The sequence below is a fragment of the Barbatula barbatula genome (assembly GCF_947034865.1).
Source record: "Barbatula barbatula genome assembly, chromosome: 20".
Classification (NCBI taxonomy): domain Eukaryota; kingdom Metazoa; phylum Chordata; class Actinopteri; order Cypriniformes; family Nemacheilidae; genus Barbatula; species Barbatula barbatula.
In genome coordinates, this window is record NC_136783.1 from 8572879 (window position 1) to 8597429 (window position 24551).

Consider the following 24551-nt stretch of genomic DNA (forward strand, 5'->3'; position numbering starts at 1 on the left):
GTAAGCTGTCATTTACACAATTCTCTTTCTCTCTCTCATATATATATATATATATATATATATATATATATATATATATATATATATATATATACTGTATGTACATACTGTTATATACTGTATGTTGTATAAACAATTATTTATAAATATATAAAAATATAAATATATCAAATATTTATTTCCTATATATCAAATAGGCTACACAGTTATTTAAAATGATTTATACCGTAAAAAACTATAATTTTACAAAATGTTACTGTTTTATTATTTTTGAATATGATTAAAAATTTAAATTTACAAGATTAATGTGAAATATCATAATGTTCATTTTATGGTATTATACTGGCACTTCAGCTGCTGGAAAATTACAGTTCTTACAGTGTATCAAATACACATTTATCAAAAAAAAGATATACTGTATAACACACTTATTTGTTTACTATATACTAAATACACACTTATATATTTTAAATATGTATATGGTATATCATGTGCTCAATTATTTTCAGATGATTTATATATAGCCTACTATATAATCCTATACACAATTATACAACTTACACAATTTTCCATTTATTTCTATTGCTCATATAGCAGGTCTATTTTGTTGTGCACCCATGTGTCCAAGTGCTTCCATTTAGACTCGTCTGCTCTTTTCACCATTCGGGACAAAGAAATCCCTCCTCTTCTGCTCCAGCGTGACCTCAATGTCAACTTCTACACATCAGGTCTTTCTGTCTGTCATTTGGCACTACATTATCAATAACTGTGTCAGTCCCAGAGGCTACCGCCGCCCCGGCCCAGCGTGAAATTTGCGAGCCTTGGCCGGATGGAGGTGGGGTGTCGCAGCACGAGACACAGAATGCCCCCCCGACGAGGCCACTCTTTTGACCACCAGACCGCCCAGGCCATTGACTTCCTCCATCAAATTGCACCATCTTTGCCTTTGTCAACATCGGACCGGGTGGGCTAATTATTTACCTCCTTTATGAAAACCAGACGCCATTTGTTTCACAAAACAAGCAACGGATTAGGAGAGCGAGCTTATAAAAACAGAGCTAATTAGAAATATTCGCCAAATATAAAACGCACACGTTGCCATGACCTTTGGCACATGAAACCATTTCAGATTGACAGATTGTTTGACTTTATTAAACACAAACAATTTACGCTCCAATTACTCCAGAAATCTACACAGTCAGCGGGTTATGACATTTTCACGCTACACCCCATCAAGCAAGCAAAGCAGCCTTTAGTCCTAACCTGGGTGCGTTGGCACACCCTTTTCCACACAGATGGTGATGTTGCTGGGGGTGTGAATGTAATTTGGGGACGGATGAGGCTGTATGTCAGCGTGCATGTGGATATGCGTGTTGCCCAAGGGCTGGCACACACACAGTAGACTGACCTAGATGAAGTCAGATCTGTCGGATGAGTGCCTGGCCGTTCCCTCTCTCCCTATCCAAATGTGTGGTTGCTGTATTCACAGAATAGAAACAGACATGAACTGTGGCTAATCTGCCCCCCCCCACACATAGTCTACCGTTTCGGCTTTTGTATGGAAGCTTTTGTCTGGTGATTCAGACTGTGGTGTGAGTCGACCATTACAGTGAAGTGTGCCGGGCTTTAATGTAAACACATCACACGAGGAACATCATCATTACAAGCAACAACAAACCAGCAAGACATGGCTAAAACATCTATTAAAACATGAAAATGAGTTAGTGATATATGTGAAATGTGACTTGGCTAAAACAGCCTGCGTGGTTCAATTTCAGATGGTGAGAAATTGAATCAGTTTACGACCTCAAAGCTAAATATAGAAAACTGTGCAAAGGGGATTATGGAAACATCAAAGAAATAAGAAAAATGACGTTCTGCGTCACATCGCTGGAGGTCCGTTGGCTCGGTTCAACTCCATTCAAATGCTTTAAATTTAACTTCCGATCTGTTACGTAATGGTAATCATTTCGTGCACATTTTTAGTTTGAATATAAATGCAGTCACAAACTGATTCATTATGTCACAATTAAAGGTTTGCAATCCCTAAGAGACTGAACTGTGGGTTACAGGAGAGTGTTTTCAAACATATCATCTTATGAGATCAAGATTTGCACAAAAACAATCCTGTGTCCCTTAAAAGCATGAAATGTTTTCAACCTCAAAGCACGGTAGGTTCATGTGCACGGCCTATTGATGCTTACATAATAAAATAATCCCTGAAGCATTCGTGCTTGTCGTGAATGACCTGATCCAACGTTTATTTGTGAAAATAATGCTACAATAATGTTTCTAGTGATATTTCTTAAGTATGTTGTATTGTGAGTGCTTGCCTTGCATTATGCAATATGCTTTTATTTAAATGACACAGCTTCTTCATATTCCGAGTGTTGTCTGTACTGTAACCGATCCTTAAGGCGAGCCGATCCTCATGGGAATCTGGGGTTCATGTGAAATGATTTAGTGGCGTTTTGAACAAAGTGCAGTTCCCCCCATCAGACCGCTCAATGTACTCCCATGACGGCACCTTCGCTGAACTCCTTTTAGTTCAAAGGTAGCCTACTTTCATTTGGTTTCTCTCTGGGAAAGAAGGCACACAATGTGTTCATATCGCTAGTCTATAAAATTCACGCTTTTGCTTTATACAGTCATCTATGTTTTGTGATCGTGTCTCCACTTTTAGAACAGCAAAATAAAGCTGTGAACATTTTCTCGTGTCGTTACAGGAATATGTAAGGAATATAGTAGGCTACTGCATTCGGGTTTGTTTTTGCTCTTGCATGCCCCTTGACTAAAGCCGTGTTGTAAATCCTGCCCTTTGAACCTTTTTCCAACAGAAAGACATTCTCTGGTAGCAGCCGTAAATGCGTTTCAGATGTGAAGACCGATCGAGTTGCGAGTCGGCTCTTTGAAATGATTCATTCGAACCGATTCCCCGTGACGACTCACAAAACACAACACGCATCGTCAAATAGATGTCTTTATCATTCTTTCTAGCTCTTTAATGTAACATTTTCATTATCAAACTAAAAATGACACGCATTTGAATGAAATCTACACTCTTAAAAAAGAGTTTTAACACATTGTTTTGTGTTATTTATTTAACACCGTGTGTGTTACTTTCAACTTTCAGTTGTGTTGAAAGTAAAAAACGTGTTGTCCGAAGAAATAACACAGAGATGCGTTCAACACGTCGAGGTGAACTGAACACAAAATGTGTTGTTTTCATCCTTATATTATTGTATCCTTTAATAATGTGTCGTGTAACCTGTCACGTCTACGTTACACCTAAATTAAAATAGTGCAAACAATATCCATCAAACAAAACTCCGCTCGCAACACCTGAATAACTCGTTTTTCAGCGAAACGAATCTGATTCATTCAAACCGACTCCCAAAGTCTTCGACTGGAATCGCATTTAATCTATGACCGTTCACTGTGGTTTTAAAGGTTTAGCCGTCGCTCGATTCTAATTGGTCAATTAATCCCATCTATGGGCGGGAACGGCAGGTACGTGTGGTCAGAACGCGCGTCAATCATCCACGTAAAGCCACGCCCACTCCCCTCTGTGTAAGCGCAGCACATTCGGCGTGCGTTGTTTCGGATGTACGCTCGTACGCGACGCACACATATGACACGAGCGAGGCGCAAGAAGACAATATGTCAATGTTTGTCGTGTTTAATGCCGTTAGCGTTTCGTTGTCATGCTTCCAGTAGTATTACGGAGGTGAGCGGGGATGTCCGGCTGCGCAGCGCGGATTGACGGACCGGAGCGCCTGTGCTTGTTTTAACGCGCAACGATCTGTTCAGCTCGTGCGTGAACTTTGCGAGAACTTCGCAGCCTAAGCTTTTCTTCCAGACGAGCGAGGTGAAACAGAATGGCGACGCAAAACGACTGCTCCGTCAAGGTCTCCGTAAGGTAAGCCTGACTGACAGCATCCAATATGATCTGCCGACACGCAGCCGTCGTTTCCTATTGTGTGCCACACACTTCGTGTAATGTGAGGTATACGTGCAAAGCGGTTTGCGTAAATGTCACGCATTTCTTTGGTAATCGCACGACAGAGAGTTTGCGGGACACACGGTGCCTTTGCGATGGGTGTGTGCTGCGCAAGGTAGACGCGTAAATATCGTTGCAACCCAGAGCGTGCTCGCATCCTGGTCAAGTGTTCAAAAACTATACATCCGGCGCGTGCGTCTAATGCATGATTTAAAACGCGCAAGTGCGCATCAGGTCCGATGCACGTGCGTTTTAGGGTGTCTCGCGATCATCGGAGTGCATTTATTTGCATTAGGAGTTTTGCATAACTGCTGAAGGACACGCGGGAATGTCGATGACAAAGACGCGCGCACCCGCTCTCCCTTTAATGTGCTTTGTTAATGCCTCGTTGATCGGGGATTCATATCGGTATGGATCGATATTTGGTGCAGGCGGAATAACGCAGATCAACCGCAAATAACGGTTAGGATTGCCAATCACGTTAATGGCATCATCTTGCCTTGAGCTCGTGGAAATGAAGAGCGCGTCAGCAGTCGGGGGCAGTGTGCATCAGACTCAAGGCGGTGGTCTCAGCTTTGTCTGGCGTCCTCGTTACGTTCAGCTGCTGGGGAAACTACAGCACTTTGGCGAAAGAAATGAAGTGTTTTGGTGTATGATTTCACCAATATAGGATCATGCAAAATAGTTTTGAACCCTTTAAGGGTCCGTTTCCAAAATGCCTCTCTTGGGATTTCTGAAATATTGCCCAGGTGTGCGCTGATGGTTTTTAATGCACAGATTGTATAGTGAGTGTGCTTTTACTATGGCGTCTGCTGACTCTGGGTCACACCTGCAGATGGGAGGGGGGCCATTACATTGATGAATGAGGTGGACCGACGAGTTCGGCTAAGCATCACAAAGGTGGGCTGTTATTTCAAGCCATACATCACCTGCAGCAGAGTTTTTTAGAACTTGTTACAGTGTTTGCAATGAAGCGCTTGTACTCGGGTGACTTAAACTATCTTTGTTTAGAGACCCTCGGTTAAGCAAATTTTTTTTTGATCTTATTTACCCTGTCAGCGACTTGCATAGGTTGACAAGTACACTGTAAACCCGGATAAGTAGAATTTACTTAAAAAAATCCAGGTAACTCGTTGCCTTAAAATTTTTAAGTAATGAAGCATTAGTTGAATAAGTGAACTGGACTACGTTCAATGTACTTGAGCCCATAATGGAATGGAATAGAATATTTAAGTTGAATGTACTAATAACCGAGTTACAGTGACTGAAGATACTTAGTTTAAACAATCATTCCCCACCCATTTATTTAACTCGGCTTGTTAAGTAAGCATTACTCCATTACCAATTCAACTAAATTGTATATTCTAACTGCCCCAACTTATTTCTAACTCAAAATATGTCTTTCAATCAATAAAACCATGTAAAATACATAGATACAACTGACACATTAAACTGATCCAATTTTTTTATTGAACATGTCTTTTTTATTAGCAACAAAAGAAACAAAGCCATGACCTAATTCTATTTCCTCACTGATGGCATGAAAAGAAAAAAATATCTTCCTCTTTACCTCCAATCATATTGAATTACACCTCTCTAAATTAGGTTGACAAACTGGCAGGATAAAACTCAGCCCTGCTGAAGACTGGCATCTTAAAAGTTATACTTCAAAACTCAACATTTACTCTTCAAATTTGGTTGACAGACAGCAAGAAAAAACTCAGCCCTGCTGAACACTGGCATCTTACATTTAACATATACAAATAACAAATCTGTACATGGAAAAACAAAAAAGTGTGTGAGAATAACATTAACTAAATAAGCTAACATTAGCTAAATAACAAAAACTTAAAGAGGCATGACAGTAGTTAACTAACAACGAATAAATAAATAAAAAAATCAAGAAATTAAAGCTAACTATGTTAGCTAGTGTGCAACAACTTACAAGGATGTTTGCAGTTCTCTGGCTAGCTGCTGCACCGTCTCAACTTTAGCTGTCTGGAAGCAACAGAGTAAAATGGTTCAGAGCGGACATATTAGCTCGGTATCAATTTAAAAGCATGTAGAGATTGCCTGGCCAGCAGTCTATTGTGTGAACGAGTACGTTACCCGGACACCGGGCGGACTCGAAGTGTACCCAAATAAGACGGTCGCCGGACACGTCGGAGCAAAGCTAAATTTATTTCAGTCAGTCGTAGTCACACAATAGAATCCGCTAACAAGGCAGCGGGTATTAGCGCCAACTTACCGGGACGTTAGATGTTCCGTGCGGAGCTAACGATCGCTGCTTCAGGTGTCTGGCTCAGCTCAACTTGCACTAGCTGTCTGGAAGCGAAATACAATTTCCGTTACGGGCGCTAGCTAACGTTACCAGTGAAGATATTCGTTAGCTAGGAGAGTGTGGGGCAGAGTTAGCTGGATAGCTACCCTGCTAATAACTAGCGAAGTTCATTTTTCAGTTTTTTTTAAATAACTACAGTACTATTGAAATGAAACTTTGATATACATATATATATATCTGATAGATACTTTGAGTTATATCAAAGTATAATTTCTATAGTGTTGTCCCCATGAAAATATATAATAAAATATTTGTACAAATGTGAGGGGTGAACTCACTTTCGTGATATACTGCTAGCTAAGTTACATCAGCAAGCAGTCGGGACTGCAACGGCATGCCAGTGCCAGGTTCCCACTTACCGTTTTGTGGCTGAACTCGGTTTATTCACCGAAGGCTTCTAGCTTCGGTGAATGAACAACGTGCTTGCTGTAACGGCAATTTAGATACAGGTGTATTCCGTCTCAAATTTTGGCGGTTGTGACGTCAATGCGTTGCTATTTGTAAAAGGCAAAACTTGATGATATTGAGTTGTTTGAGCTCAAACACATAATTACAATAAGATAGGCCATTAAAAAGTACAGTTTACTCAGAATTCTTAATTAATGTAAAGAAACAGTAGTACAAACTCAAAAACTTAACTTAACTTAACTTAAAAACACACTTACAATAAGAAAGGACATGAAAAAGTTAAGCTTAATCAGAATTAACTAGTAATGTCAACAAATTAGACACATTTAAGTAATATGAACTCAAGCTGTTTGAGTTGAATCAAAATCTGGGTTTACAGTGTACGGATGGTCGCTGGTATGTGTTTCTAGTTATGATTTTGCTAGTAGTGGTGTCATTCCATGTCGGCAAACAGTGAACATTTTAGATGATGAAATTCGATTTAACAGTTCTTTTGACTTTGGATGAAAACCTGAAAAATACACGTACAACACACTAAAACACTCTTCTTTCTACCTTGCCAGCACTCATTTCCTCCATGAAATGCAAATCTAGTTGCGTCTGTTGTATGGCAGTTCTAGTCAGATCATTAAGAAGATGCAACAGGCTTTTGACATATGAAACATATGCAGACCTCATGCGGTGAACAGATTGTTTGTGACATAAAATCAAAATTAGGAAGCAGGGTCATCCTCACAAAATGACATCCATCCTTTCGAGAAATAAAGGAAATCATATTTTTCATAATACCCACCGAGTCACATCATTGATGTCTACTTTAATGAAACAAGGCAGGAAATTTCTTTCTAGATCCAAAACTCAATCTTGCCTCTAAACATTTGTGTTTTTTACTTCAGGAAATCAGGAGTTTGAAGTTTACAATTTTGCAACTTTGTGTTGTGCTGTTGCTACAGTATCTCACACGTTCATTTCCTTTTTGAAATGACTACTTCCTCATTATTGAAAGACAAAGCATTTGTGCCGTCATTGCCGTGCAATGAAACATGTTTGAGAGAACATTTGGTCTCAGGTCAAGTAGGAAGTATGAAGTAGCTCAGCTTAACTTCATGAGTTGACCCTTCTACTTCATTTGCTCTTAACCACCTTTAATGTCTGTGGTTGAGAGATTGAGTGTTTATCTCTCTATGGGGGGAGTTTGCTTGTATATGTGTGTGTCATCTGCCGGACAGCTTTTCTCCACTACACCCTGATGTTGTAGAGATGCGAGATGTTCTCCAGAAGTGTTGAAATAGACCCAAAATAGTTTTTCTGATGATTTTCTTGACTTATACAAGACTGTTATCCATAATTTAATACGGTCTCTGTCTTTTAGGTATATTTTCCTTTTGGTATGAAGAAAGCTTGAGAATAATGCATGCCAGATATGTATATTTATCCATGTTTGCTGTCAGTTTGAGAATGACATGTTTATGTGTCTAGTCTGCTTCCTATTGACACAACTTTATCTTTCCTCATGGGTCTGGCTAAGAATGCGGGGGTTTGTTGGGGACTAATGTGAACTGATGAGGTTTCTGGGAAACAGACTGATAATTGCCTCATTTACAAGGCTCCACTTATGTTTCCCGCTGCTGTGGATGCGCACAATCCAGGTCGTCATTGACAACTTTACACACACAAAACGTGAGCGCATTACCACGAGTCGCTGTTTGTTGTGACAGATTTCTCGAGCACAGGACGAAGGATTTGATATAGGAGATGTTAAAAACAAAACTAACCGCGGCGGAGTGCAGGAAACATGATTTATCTGTGGATTACTCGAGACAGCGCCGGATCATTTCAAATCCGTTCACAGCAAGAACGAACAACAGGCGAATGCTCTTGTTAAGTTTTATTGGTCTCTTTAAATAAGCAGAACCAAATCTGCGGTCATCAAGTACCTTGTCAGTGTCAGTAATACAGTTCTTTTGGGGAAATGATTGAGTAATTGCATTGCAGGTGTGCCACTAAACTTTTTGCTTGCGCTCCTAAATATTTCAGTCAGGGGCTACAGTGCTTCTAATAAAAAAAGTAAGTCTGGAGCCTTGGTTTATGAGAATAGCTTCCACCCTTTTAAAACAGCAGGGTGACATATTTTGCATCTTTTAAGATCCTCGGGTTGATCTGGTGGTCTGATGGAATAGTGTTATTCTTATTCGATTGATCAGGTTCAGATAACCTATCCATTAAACGCTGCTAAAGAACCTGCTCAAGTGCGATTCACGAGGTCGTAGCGATATAACGTGTGGCCTGTGTTTGTTTTTATTTTAGGATAATGCTTATTTAGTTGAGCAGCACTTCAATTAATAGCTTTTGCAGATCAGACGGTTAAGTCAATAAGCTTCAGATTAATTCAGTGCACGCTGAAGTTTACGACGGGCTAAACCAATTTGCTCTAGGATTGGGGCGCTCATCTTTCAAGATTTTTCTGTCTGTCTGTCTATATATATATATATATATATATATATATATATATATATACTTCCTGTTAGTGAAATATTTAGACTTGTATTCCCCACCCTGGGGGGCACAAAGAGTGGGTGGGGTCCAGTGAGAATAAAACTCACAGTTTGCTCAAAACCGCTATGTGGTTAGTTGTCGCTTACTTGTCTTACCTTGTCACATGATTCTTACTGAATTTCAAAAGATCTACCACATTTATTACACATAATTCAGTTTTGTAATATGTATAGTCAGAGAATAGTTGCAATTTCAGTATTACTTTCTTATTTCTACTAGAAATGATTCATTTAAAGTTTGTAGTTATCAAATGCATTAGATTTTGCATACTTCAATGCACCATGTTGAACGCTCTTCACAGGAAGTGTTAACCGTTGGAGTCAGACGTGTGTTCCACTGACCTAGTTGTGACATTAGGTTCAGTTGCTTGCAGGCAGGAAGACATGTGATTGAATGTAACACTAACCAGTTCAACACACAACAGTGACTAGTGAAACTGGCTTTTATGTTTGCCTCAGGCCTTCCCTTTAACTCCATTGGCAGAGCTACCAATCCTTATTCAGTGCAATGAGATAGAGTACAGAGAGAGTCAATTGATAATGTCTTTCTGTGTGAATGAATTGGTTGCTTTTTCTTTAAACATCGTCCTCTGGCTAGATGAAAAGGTCAGTTGTGTTTCTGATGAAAAGAGGAAGAGACTTGAAGAGAGCGCGAGAAAGAGCAACAGGGAGGACAAGAGTAAAAGCAGGAAGTGTAGTTCAGTGTCAAAGGGTTGAGTTGGAAAATCAACATTAGCTCCCATTGAAAGTGTACAAAGAGAGAAATTTCTTCTTCTTATTATTATTAGTGCTTGATAGGTTTCTTTGTGTGTGTGTGTGTGTGAGATTCGAGGGCACGGATAGAGCTATATGTCACAGTTTTGCACACAAGTCAATGCCATTTGGTTTAAGTGAAGATGAAAGCTATTATATAGAGCACTGAAGTGTGACTTTGGACTTTTGGAGGAGAGAACGTATTGAGGAAATGTGTTTTGTGGAGAAGTTTGTCCGTTTAGGGCAACTGTAGAAACAACATGGTGAATTCCATATTAGGGAATAGAAATAGCTCATTCTAAGCCAATAAAAACGCATTATTTGAGTCAGGGGTCTTCAACGTTTTTCGGGGCAAGGACCCCTGTAACACAGTTCGTAGATGTAGGGAAGGAAGGAGGCGGGAACCGGCGAACATTCAACAAAACTTCGTGAGAGATGCGAGACCAGTGCACGCACAGCTGACACTCGTTATCACTCACGTGACCGGCCTCGCACCTATCCCTCACGGCTCTCGTCCCGCCCTTCTCGCCACAACCCCTTAGATGAGAGATGCATACTATACTAAATGGGCAAACAGCTATTTAAATAGAAACAGCCCTTATTGTCACAGTAATATTATGCATGTTAATGTTGCACATACACATTTTTCTGTTAATATAGATTGATTGATTATTTTAAGGGATTTGCATCCCTTATCCTGAACCTTTTTTAAGGCTTCAATAAGATGACGACCCTGGTTAATGGCACAAAGGCTATTCTATTGGCGGTAGATGTTGTCTCTGGATATGAAAGAAATAAGTGGCGATATAATTTAATAAAAGTTTTTGTTTTATTAAAGTAAATTCCATTTTTTCTTCTTTTTTTCTGCTTCTCTGTGTGTTTGGAGAACATTTGATCTATTTTAGATAAAATAGATCTATTTTATCATTCTGAGCCATGTTGTCTTTCTCAATATGCTATATGTAACCATGCTTAACACCAGTTTAAGCTTTAGTCCAGCTTGAAATGAGTAGATGCTTGGACCCGAAAAAGTCTTGTCTGCGAGTAGTTTTAGTGCTTTAAGCAATTTAACTTTAAATATTTAATCGGGATCAGGGGAGCACAGCACAAGCAATTCCCAGCACATCTTATCTTGGTGTGTTTAATCTCTTCACAATTGCAGAATAATTAACTTTAGAATATTGTAGTGTTGAACCTTTAACTATCATGAGCCCTTTCTACTCTTAGCATTTACATTCAAGCAAAGATTCAGGTTCAATAGAGCTTCCCTTTTGGAAGTTAAATACGCATACATGTGCTATTTTTTCCTCCTTCACGCTCCGTCTGACTCTTTTGGCTCCCCGCCGGACAGGCCAGATACTGGACCTCCTTAAGGGCAGGCTTGTACCAGGTCCTTTGAAATCAAACTGACCCCCTGCTGCCCTCTCCCGCCACCAGCCCCCTCCACAGTCCCCGTGTTCTCCTGTGAATTAAGAAGGGGGGATTGCAGAACAAAGAAGTGAATAGATCTCCAGTTTTGGACCCTGTATGCTGGTCCTACTATAATCCCTCATTTGATGTTTTTCACAGAACCAGGTTCAGGAGAATCAAACAGACCCAGTCAGTCCAGGTTCTGGTATGCTTTGTGAGGCATGTGTGTAACAATTAAGTTGTTTATTAATAAGTTGTTTCAAGAGATTTTAGGTACCAGCTGGCGTTTAGGTGCTTTAGGCTGTAAGAAGATTAAAGGGGGTCTGGGGTCTTGGCAAAAGTAGAAAATCTGCCTTGCTGTTTAAGAGTTGTGCTTGTTAGGAATGTGCATGGCTAGTCGTCTAGTCCTTTAAACCGTATAGTTGACACTGAAAACAACAGTTGATTACACAAAATGAAACATAAAAATGAAAGTCATTTGTTTAAAAACATTTTAAATAACATAAATATAATTCTTACGTTTTTTAAGTGTATGAGTAACGAAATGTTCTCATGCGATGTGGGAAGCGTGGAATGCAGGCATAAAACGCAAAAGTAGATATGATCTAAAGCTACAATAAAGATACTACAATTACTTAGTAAACTATTTATGTTTTATGATTATTTAAAATTCAGTACATGAACAAATACGGATTGACGTTATTTGATGGCAGAATGAGCTGTGAATGCAACTTGAGCAGATATACTTATATTGTTTGTTGATAGGTTATAGGCCTGCCCTAATTGTAACTTGTTCTTATATTGCGACATAATTAATAAACGCAATTATTTTTTCATTCATCACAATATAAATAAACAAATAACGAAACATTTGTTTTTAGGCTTTGTTGTTAAACATTTTGTTTCATGATTTCAGTGTAATTAACACACTTTTACTAAAATGTCATTTAAATTTGATTACAAAAATCTTAATGAACTTTTAGAGTCTGAAAAAACTGAATTAAAGAAAAAGTAAGAGTTTAGGAGAAAATAAAAAGGATTTCACAAGGTCGTATAGGCTATATATTATAAGCCCAGGCACAGATCAGCCAAAGCAAACAAATGTTCATCGCGTCTCTTCTTGTAGCCGCTAAAATGATCCAGTCAGGGTTACGCATCAGCGAATGCAGAAATATTATTGATCATAATGTAAGGAAAGTAGAACATGCCTGTTTTAGCCATGTAAATATTGGATTTGGCAGTTAGATTAATATGCCCTACACAAAGGTCCGCCTTTGGGCCATTCTTAGCTTTAGGCTAGTCGACTACATGGTTACAAAACCTTTGTTTAAACGATTGTCAAATTTGTCTCGTTCACATTACAAGCGACTTTGTCACTGCAAGTCGCCTGGGGTTGGCGGTTATTTCTCTAATGGACGTTCCCACTACTGGTGACACTCACTGCAAGAGCTGAGATGAGAAGAAACACGTTAGCTCCTATCTTAACTCCTATTGGCTGTCGCTCCCAAAAGTAATTCCTCATTTGCATAAAGTTACGTCCATGGTTGATTGAAGAGTTTAAATCTGGATCATCTCATAGGACAGCTCAAGACTGGTCTGACTCTGGCTGGTCCTCACAGCTGGGACTCAGGGTCATTAAAGACACTTAATCTAGTCTACAAAGTTGCTAAATTGGATTTGTGCGCGCCCCATTGTGTGTTACGTGAGAGTAAGAGAGGGTCTGACTGACTTCCTAAACACAAGATGGATAAGAAGTGTATAATATTTTCGGTTCGTTGTGATCCTATGATGGGACAAATTAGACTATGGCGAGGCATTTAGTAGGCCTTAATTCAGCGTTTTTAACTTATCTTCGCCTCTGTGCAAAAAAACAGGCTGTCAAGGCTGAGCTACAAAGTTCTCCTCAGATCTCTGTAATGGGGATTATCCCGTCCTGGAGGTCTCGCAGATCACTGAATGGCCCTCTGGGAGGTGTAGGCCAGATGAGAACTCTTATCCTCAGTTAAGCGTTAATTGGGCAAGTTGTAGAGGGTTTAGAGAGGGTTTATCAGATGTTTACTTTGCATAGTGCTGGTCAATTCCAGTTGCTTGGTTTTAAAATTTAGTAAGACGCCTGAATCAACGGTATAATAAAGTATCGTAGACTAGGAATGGTCAGTAGCAACATTGTTTTGGGCAGATTTACTATATAACATTTGCACATGCCATGTCATTTTTCCTAGTCACATGTGTAGACGGTTTCATAAATGTTATGTGGGCCAAACTTAACTTCCGGGAGACCTTTCTAAAGAATCAATAACTGTTGATTTAATTTAATGAAATAATATACAATAAAAAATGTATATAAATTAAATTCATAAAATAAGTTCTAACCTATCACGGACCGGAAGTTAACATGGGGTCCGGCACGTGCAAAATGAAACCGTGTATAAGTAATAAACCCCGCCCTTTGTACCGCGGATCTACCTCGCTCTCTCTTCAGCGTTATATAAGAGTTAACATGGACTGTTTTTGGAGACATGTTCTTTGTTTGCATGGATGTATTTTCAAACTTGTCAGATTTGCATACGTGTGCATTTGCTTCAGCAAAAGGGAGTGACTGCAGTCCACAGGGGCTGGTCAGATGTTGAGTTATGGAGATCATTGCAATCTAACAAAGTGACTTGAGAGAGCGAGGGAGAGCGATTTCAGGTAGCAGCCCATACCCCAAGCTTTTCAATTACAATCTCAAACTGGTCTGCGGGCTGACCGCTGTTATTCTGAGACGTGATGTGTGCTCGAAGCTAAACTGCATTGCATCACCATAAAGCTTCTATAGATATGATTACCCTTGAGTCTTGGTACTCGGCAAGAGTATTCTGGCAACTATAGGCCTGGCAAGCCTATTCGTGGGACAGATGAAAAGAGCCAGGCTTGTTCATTTTCACACCTGTGTTTCACAGCATGCCATTTAATGAATAAAGTGGGCCAATATACCTGCTGTGGCCTCTCCCTTAACATTCTGCCAAGCCAGCCAGAAGCTCCCCATCTCACCATATGATGGTCTGTTGACGTCCGCTCCTCTGCTCCTACAGGAGGTTCATATGGCGTCTGTGATGGCAGATGCTAGCACGCTTGGCTATGAACACTGTTCGCCTGGTTTCTTCATACAAAGGTGGACACAATGTAGATTCAGACAGATTGTGCAAAATGTCAAAAGTGTGTTACCGGGTCAATTCCACCGCTGTAGAATTTGAATGAAAACCAGCCTTGTCTCTCTATTTTGCTTTCTTTTAGTGTGTCTCTGTCTCTCTTTGTTCATGATGACAGTATTAAGAGTAATGGATTATTCTGTAGAAGTCAAAGAGATCAATAAAGGGTTACACACATTGGGAAATGGTCTGCATGCAGAGGGAAACATTAACGCTCAATGGGCTCAATGACCACTTAGAGAATCATTTTTTAAGTATTGTACTGTTCTTAAGACTCTGATGGCCAATAATCTTACTGCTTTTACTGTAATTGAACATTTCGATTAGCCACTAAATAAAATCCTGATCAGCCCTTAAAACATAACGAAAAGTTAATGTCATAAATCTCAGTGTTTTGGGTGCTCAACAGCATCATCTACATAAATACAATCTGAATAGAAAGCTATGGTTCTTTCAGCCGAACATTAAAAACCTCTCTTATTGGGACATCATTATTGTGGAAACTCATGGTGATCGTGGACCAAAGTCTCAAGCCGAAACCTTTTCGAGTCATTGTCACTCTCTTGTGGTACATTTTCCCAGCATTTAAAGCTCCAAGTATCCGGTTACCGTGGCGATGAATAGACCCGTTTTCCATCAGGACAGTATCGTGTTTACTGTCCCATGAAACTTGCCTTAATGAAGTCAACAAGTGTTCTGTCATTCTGTCACTTCAGAAACCATTATCAATGTGGTGTCAATTCTGGTGTAGCAGGTTTGCACATGACCTTTGGCTTCCTGGAGCCACGTTTTACAATCGCATGTTGTCATTGTTTTTTGGACAGGCGCCCAAGTGGCAGTCAAAACACAGAAGACAGGATGTGTGGTGACGGACCAGCCCTCTGTATTCTTTTTTTTACCTGTCTGGGGTCTTTTTCTGGCCCACTTGGAAAAGATTACAACAGCGTTTACAAGCAGTAGCTCAGCGATACGGCTGTGAAACAAAACTTTATCTGATGCCCTTTGATGTGAATAGCTTGTAACTTTTTATTTCTCAGAATTGACTTCACTAAGACTTTACAGAGACATTTCTCAGTTAGTCAGTAATTCTGTCATCATTTAACCACACATCAGAGAAGCGTTCAATGGCTGTGTAAACTAAACCCTTTTTGCTTTGTCAAAAACAGCTATGTTTACAACAACTCGTTTTGGTGTATGTCCCTTAAAATGATAATGAGTTACTGCACACCCCCTTCCGTCAGGCGGGTAAACACAGGTGTAGTACTGCCATGGAAATTGCTTCGCTAAATTATATTTCCTGAACTTCTCCACAGTTAGTTTAGTTTTAAACGTCTCAAATCATTTGTCCTGAGAAAAAGAAATCTGTCACGTTGTGCGTGCCGTGTTTACTACGTGTAAAGGGAACCGGAAATCCACGGATTGTGCACCTGGAAAGTCTCAAGGAAATTACCTGGACTTGGAAGCAAGTTGTCATTTTACCAAATAACACATAAATATATAGTAAGTTTAACACTGGCTTTGAATGTTCTATTTAGCCCGTGACTGACCTAGCTCCCTTCGCTATCATATGCTAACGTTATCCTCCTATATACACTGTACATTAACGTCAATTCGTACGGTTGATAAATATTTCTTACATCGGCAGCTTCGTCTCGTTCTGTTGGTCAGCGAGTCAATAATGAAAACAATTTATTTTTTTAGTTGAATCTGCCCTTTAAATTGTGTAAAAGGATAGCATGACTACAGATTTGACATTTTGGTTTGTTTGACACATTAACGTGCCCTCAAAAAACATTGTAATATCCTGATTTGACCCTTAAGCACTTGGAACGTTTCCTGCAGTTAAATTGTATGTCTCTGTTGTACCGCTACATAAGACGACACATACAGACACCAAACCCAGGTAGCAAACAAACGTTGGCCCAACGTTTGTTGTTGTGTTGGGCCAACGTTGGGTGCTGACGTTGGCCCAACGTAATTTTGTCCGTTGGGCCAACCATGTTATTGGACGGCCAGCAGACCTTCTGCCAACCTAAAAAATACCTTGCCAACCTTCTGCCAACTTAAAAACCACTAAAACAAAATCAGCACCCAACGTTGGCCCAACACACCATTTTAAGATTGTGATATGGCCTATTCATTGTTGAATTGCATTAAAAAAGAACAACAGACAAACTGAATTGGTTATAAAAATGAAATTTTTTGGTAACAAAAAAACAGCAGAAAAAATGCAAAGCAAAGTAAAACAAAGTCAGAGAAATCAACAAGGAACCAAAGTGACAAAAAAGGCGGCAAAGAAAATGCGGAAGAAGGCCAAAAAAACTTTGCAGATTTGAAGCTATTTGATGATGAAGACGGAGCGGAGGAGGAGAAGCAGCAGCATATACTCCTGTAAAAAACAACAAACATACAAACAACTTTTTAAAACATTTAAGATGTTTCGATCTATTTTAATTACACAACCCAAAGGTTTTTGCAAGAAATTCACCATATTGGGGTAGCAAATGTTTTATACATCTTAATGCAGTGTAAAGATGAAGTGCACCTCTGTTTATAATATTTTAGTCATATCGAATTACTAACAACAAAATGTACATTACATCTGTCAAGAATGCCTAATGTCAACATCTGTCAAGAAAATAAAGACAAATAAAAGATATGCTCTACATTAGCTCAGTTGCGTCACAAACTCAGTCAAACCACCAGATTACACTAACGGTCAACATTAAAGTTTATAATATTTTAGTCATATCGAATTACTAACAACAAAATGAACATGACTGTGAACTTATTTTAATGAGGTAACCAGGAATTAATGAAAACTTACCTCAGAATTTACAACAGAAACGGAAACTCGTCTGAGGTAAACATCTGACTCTGAACTCACGAGGACGGAGGCGCGCACGCGCCCACAAATACGTGTGTGTGGCTTCATGCGGCGCTGACAGGATGATGTCGTCAATGTATCGCGAGAGCGATTCGAAATTAGATCTCTACGTGTCAGTTCTCGACTCGCTCTCGCGATACGTTGACGTCATCATGAAGTCGAACATGACTAATAACACATAACAAAAGACAACATGTTAAAAACAATAAAGATGGTAGAACTTGTTTAACATTAAATTGTATTAAAATAAACAGAAATATTGTGCTTTTAAAGCATAGCTTTTTAGATCTTCATCCGGGGGTGTGTTCAATTATTTCTACATAAATGCACATTTTGTTCTAAATGGACAGACCTTTATAAAATTATAAAAATGGTTTTATTATAGTAAAAGTGTAGTTAATATGTTTTTTTATTTAACAACAACAATAAACATCAAAAGAAAATTATCTGCTAAGATAATAACAACCAATGGTTATTTTAATAATTTAATAATTATACTTATTTTAATAATTATATATATATATATATATATATATATTTGGTTCCTTGTTGATTTATTTGACTTTGTTTTACTTTGCTTTGCATTTTTTCTGCTGTTTTTTTGTTACCAATAAATTTCATTTTTATAACCAATTCAGTTTGTCTGTTGTTCTGTTTTAATGCAATTCAACAATGAATAGGCCATATCACAATCTTAAAATGGTGTGTTGGGCCAACGTTGGGTGCTGACGTTGGCCCAACGTTGGCCCAATGTTGTTTTAGTGGTTTTTAAGTTGGCAGAAGGTTGGCAAGGTATTTTTTAGGTTGGCCTATAACATGGTTGGCCCAACGGACAAAATTACGTTGGGCCAACGTCAGCACCCAACGTTGGCCCAACACAACAACAAACGTTGGGCCAACGTTGGGCCAACGTCTGTTTGCTACCTGGGTATATATATAATTTGAGGGAAGTGGTGGGCAATTGCAGCTGACCATACCAACGTTGGCCCAACGTTGTATTTCTGTCAGATAGGTTGGGCCAACGTAACCAACCAATATTGACGTTGGCCCAACGTCTGTTTGCTACCTGGGAAGCGTCTTTAGTAGCGAGTGGGAGCAGTGTGAAATTCAGTTTGGTTAAATTCAGAAGTGTGATAACCTTAGGCCATGAAAGCGCTGGTGTTTTTTTAAAGGTGAACATCCAGACATATCTTAGTCATTCTTTTGAGCTAATCCTAATCGCTGAAACACATTTGCTTCATCTTTCTGCATCTCCAGGATAACTTTACAACTCTGAGGGGGGAATACTGTGCTTGAATGTGATGGAGTAACGTAGCAGAGGATGTAAAGGTCATTGGTTGGATTATAGATTGAGGAGTTAAAGTTTGTTGTTCAGATTGTGAGGAGGTGTTTGGTGGAAGCAGATTTGTGCATGATGAGATTTTGAGTTGGCTGGGCTGCATGAAGGAAATGTGACATCTGGAGGTCTGAACCTTCAAAAAGAGGCCCACAGGTCCAATGGGAGGTCACGCACACCTACACAAACACCCACACCGGTAACACGCATGCCTGTTCCCTTACTAATGATGAGGGTCCACGGCACATGAAACCTGCCTCTTTCAGGTCCTGGGAGTTGACAGGGGTCATACTCATACTAATGTTCTCGGGATATTTAACCATCAACAGAAGTCAGATGTCATATCAAGGATACCAAGCAACAGTAGGTCCAAATATAGTCGATAGGGAAGTTTCGGTTCAATTCAAATATATTTCTATAGTGCTTTCTACAGTTTTGAATTGTTGCAAAGCACTCAAGCTTTTAAAGGCCAATTCTGTCATGAATTTCTTACCCTGAAGTCGTTTGTCAACCCAGCTTTCTGACTCCTCCATAGACTGCAACGTAACCAAACGTCAATGCACTGATGCAATGTGAACATGCGTAGGAAACTAACGTGGACGTCAGGAATATAGTTAAATAGGTTTGGAGTATATAAGGTTATAGGGTTGACGAAACGACTCAAGGGCGAGTAATTCATGACACAATTCTCCTTTTTTGGTGGAGTTCCCTCTAAATGCAGTTTTTCTTAAAACGTTTTTTGGTTGAAAGTTTGTAATCTCACTATTCTATTCATAGGATGTATGTTAGTAATACTACTAAATGTAAAATAATTGTATTTATAATCTCTTTTTCTGTTGAAAGTTGACAGAATTGAGTAATTGTAGTCAATGCTTCATGTTTATTCTCCCCTGCAGATGTTGTTTTGTTTACCTATATGGAGAATTCATGGCCCTATTTGAGCGGTGATAATGCCTTCAGACTGAAATACTGCTCTGATCTCAGTCCGCGTTCTCATTTCAGTGACAGAGCCAGGAATTAATGTCCTTTTACTGTTGCGTTCGGGCATCGAGCCCAAATAGTCTGCCGGGATTGATCCGCTCCTGAATTGTGCTGACATGTTTCAGATGTCTCACGAGTTGTCTGTGTCTGTGGGTAGAGAGGTTAAGTTAGATGGCAGACACACTCATTTACACACTTCACACATTGTAAGCAGCTTGCTGGACAAGTTTGTGAGCCTTTTACATTGTGGGTCGTTGCGTTATTCCTGACACAGCAGTGTTGTGTGTGTATTGAGGTCTCAATGAAGCCTGTGTTAACAAGCAAGTGCAATTTTTAAGATTAGATAAATTAAAATAGACACACCTAGATTATTCTTGCACTTTCTGTAATGTAGACTGCCTGTCAGTGTGCAGTACCTTTCGACTGGAGTTTTTTTTTCCATCATCCAAGTAAATTCAAGTTTATTTTTAACAAGATCATTTTAGTCTGACCTTCATAGTCTAAGCGGCACATTTCATCAGGGACTGTTTTATGAACCTGTCACGGTGTAATGCCGACTTAGCGTTTTAAACTATATTAAACCCAACAACAGCTTATGAATAATCACTGAACCCATTTCACGTGTTGAGGATGTTAACGTTGAGAACAAAGAGGGCATTTGCATGGAAGTCTTAAAGGTACAGCAACAAAAACATACTGTTTAATGAGAAAGTTTGCCAATAATTAACATTGTGTCATACAAGGCTTTTGTCGCCCTCTTGTCATTTTAAAGCTGTATGACTTACTTTCCTCAGCTTAACACATAAGGAGATATTTTGAAGAATGTTGGTAGCTGAACAACTGAGGTACCCCTTTATTTCTTAAGTCAATGGAGTACCAACATTCTTCAAAATATCTTATTTCGTCATATGCTGAAGAAAGAAAGCCATACAGGTTTGAAATGACACGAGATTGAGAGGTCGAGTAATGACAGAATTTTCATTTTTGGCTGAACCATCTCTTTAAAGAAATACTTGACCCAGAAATGAAAATTCTCTCATCATTCATGTTGTTCCAAAGCTGTATAAATGTCTTATGATGAACACAGAGAAATACATTTGGAAGAATGCTAATAGCCAGACAGATCTCGCCCCCCATTGACTTCCATAGTAGGAAAAATGAACACAAAAGAAGATATTTTGAAGAATGTAGGAAAGCAACAGTTTTGGGGCACTTTTGACTACCATTATTTTTCCCTACTGTGGGAGTCAACGCAGCATTCTTCCAAATATCTGGGTAAACCATCCCTTTAATGTTTATTTTCAAGGGTTCAGAGACAGGACGGAAAACGATCATTACAAAATAAACTATGACTGATTATGTTTCATTAAAAAATGGAGTGCACCTCAGAGACGAACATTAAAACCTAAACTAAAAATGTGGAATGAAAACTATTGATGATTATAGTTGTTGAAATGTCTTGAGTGATGTATAACATTTGAATAAAGACAATATCTTAAGCATATTTGAATAAGTTACGTTGAAAGAGATCAGAATAGGAAATGAGCTCTTTGTGTCTCATGGACCGCCTGCCGCTGACAGCAAAAGCTTTGGATGGTTGAATGCTAATCACCCCCGACCTCAAGCAAATGGACTGATAGTATATATAGATAGTTCTGTCCCGGATGGGAGTTCATCGCAACTCTAGAAAGCCCTTCCTGAGTAGATCTTTTCCTGTTCTTGCTGTAATCATAACATGCACATGTGGGAAACAAGACCGCATGCGGCATGCATGAATATGACCTTGATCCAAGCTGTTGTTTTGACCATGGAAACTGTGTTTATTCAGAAATGTTTAGCCGGGAATCAGATTGTCCTGTCAGAAGTCAAGGGAAATCATATCCTTTCTACACCTACATGTTGTGAAAAGTATATTGGACCCAAACACTGCAAAATGTTTTCTCACAAACTCGACTGTAATTGCTCAAAAATAATGTAACGCTACCGCTTTTAGTAAAGAGCTGGGGTTGTTTTCTCTATATGCTTTTGCATAGTGCTCGTGTTAGCAGAGGTGGCGATCATTTCACACTGTCAATCCTCCTTCCTCCACTGACTGAACCCTCATAGCCTTCAAAGAAACTGTAAAAACTACATAAACACATCATGTTTAATGTTTACATTGCACGTATGTAAGAGACAGATGATCCGTTTTTGAAGAGGTTTGCCTTTGAATGTATTTAAAATAACATATTGTGAACTTGCAATTGCTTTATGAAGGAGCTTCAGACGCGAATGATGCACCCGCATGTTGAAACCTTCCTTCTAGGTTGTGTTTACACATTAGAGAAATGGTGGGAAAGTAACACCGCGGGATGGAAAATCATATTGTCTGGGCCGCGCAACAACAAAATGTGCACTTCCACAAATGTTCCCACATACATTTTGAGGTCGCACATATTAAATATATGGAGCATATGCGACCAAAATGGTGGCAATTTCGAGCCCAGCACTTCATCATGCCAATTGCGTGAGGATATTGTGTTCTTGCGAGATCAATCAAATGTTTTTCAACAGATGCCTCAGTGGAGTGAATGTAGATGGTCAACAACACAAAGTCAAAAGACTTGAGCGTTTGTTTACAGCAGAAGTGGAAGTGCTGAATGATGAGTAAAAGTTGTGCACACTACAGGGTTTGTGCTGATGTCATCACTTATTGTGCCATGCTTCGGCTACTGTGACTTCACTGTGTGCACAAGAGATGCACATGTGCAATTGGTGTATTGGGTGGGTGGTATTGCCAGAATACTATTTACATTTACATAATTTAGCAGATGCTTTTATCCGAAGTGACTTACACCATACAATACAGTCTATACGTGGTACACTGTCACAGTATTGGTACATATTAGAATATATGTTTAATTTCTGGTCCTTTCTGAGGATCAGTTAATACGTTTTATGAATTACATAACCTCCATAGTACATGCATTTTATATATGTTTTACAGTACAACCTAAATAAAATCTAATAAAATAATAACAACACATTTAATGATGATAGCCTTGAAAGCCTTCTATAAAATAAACTACAAGTAATTCTTATTTGATTATATTCTTATTTAAATTAAATATATTATGAATCTATATATTATTTTGAGACTGAGTCTTTTTTACTCTTTTTGTTATTCTTTTTTATTCCGTTGTGGTCCGTCACGTGAACACAAGAAACATCATTCACTCATCCTGTATCACTTGCTCTCTTCTGTGAAACGGAAATGAGGATGTGAGGACAGACTGCCATTGGTTGTCATTGCCTCTTTGTTCCATACATTTTCACAGAAGGAACAACATGAGGGTCAGTAAAAATGACTGTTTTCCTCTGTGGTGAACTGTCAATTGGAAGCATTGCTGCTACTGTGGACCAAAGCTGTTTGCTTTTTTTTGTATCCATTTAAAATTCGTTCAAGCAACGCTTCTGTCTACACTTTCACTGTCAAGCCCTAACGGATGTTTGCATTAAAATAAATGCTGAGTTTTGGGCATTGTTACAAGATGCTCTCCTAATACCCAAGATGAAGCTTTTGTCCTGGCACACACAGACACACGTTCATGGCTTCTTGAGAGACTGCTTTTAAAGAAGTACTGCTGTGTTTGTCCAACCAGAGAGTGAGAGGAATACAAAATATCTTTGGGAGAGAGACCGGAGAGGAACCAAAAAGCTACAGTTCAATTTACAAATCAATTCACAATTTCATGAATTTGCATGAATTTTATTTAAGCACATAAGTGTGGGGATGAATTTTAATGTAAACCGTAAAACTGACCGCGAGTTGTGTTCATGTAAACAGGTGCAGGCAATCATGTATGTGATGTGGTTCTTAAAGGGTCTTTCATGAAAGGAAATTAAGGTCCGTTTCCTGTACCGCCGCCCCTCCCTTATGACCCACTGATCTGTTTTTCCAGGCGCAGGTCACAGAAAGGGAAAGATGCGAACGAGGGAGTTTACATAAGATTTGGGGGAGGTGATGATGTCAAAATAAACAGAGCTCCTCGTGTTTTCCAGTGTGCTTATACTTTTGTTTTACTTGCTTAATAACTCTTATGAATGTGAAACGTTTTATTAGCACGTAAACTTGAAAGACTTTGTTGTAACAAAGAGTTTATTGCCTGTGGAATGGGTCTTGGCTTGGAATAGCGTGGGGACTTTTGGATAAGGGCCCAGATGAGAATCTGCCGGCTTTAACAGTGACACTCGGCTGCCCTTGTGTAAAAGAGTTGACTAGATTAAATCAAAGGCAATATTTCTGTAAACTTAGCAGGAGTTAAAGTACAGGTCATGCATGTTTATATGATGGTTTGTGTCATTGGAGACCTCGCTTGGTTGATCTTTGACTGGGACGGGGCTGCGACGGAAGAAGAGTAACGGGCTTCTCATGTGACCCTGTGAATTGTCATATGAATGTATGCCCATCGCTGTGTTTGACTGGTTTTCAGATCATGTTTTTGCAGGCCGCTGTTCGATGGACCATTGCTCTCTTCGATTTCCTGAAAACAAGCTCAGGGATGTGAAATGGGAATAGGAAATGCACGCAATGCATACAAATGTGTTTTTGTTGGCATGATGGTTGGATTATATCTACTATTCAGCGATGCTAAAATCTAAAACTGATTAATATTCTTGTTTCTTCAATTATTATTGAAAAGAATGTTA

At 39.2% G+C, this 24551-nt stretch overlaps 1 protein-coding gene across 4 annotated transcripts in view; it reads left to right on the forward strand.

Moving 5' to 3' along the window:
• Positions 1 to 3568: 3568 nt before the first annotated feature.
• The window catches only part of kif21b (kinesin family member 21B), a 71497-nt gene continuing 50514 nt past the window's right edge, over positions 3569 to 24551 (forward strand). For all 4 annotated transcript variants that reach the window (XM_079482470.1, XM_079482472.1, XM_079482471.1 and 1 more), the window contains exon 1: positions 3569 to 3919. In XM_079482470.1, coding sequence (XP_079338596.1) covers positions 3879 to 3919 — 41 coding nt within the window. In that variant the 5' untranslated portion in view covers positions 3569 to 3878. The remainder of the gene's footprint in view (positions 3920 to 24551) is intronic.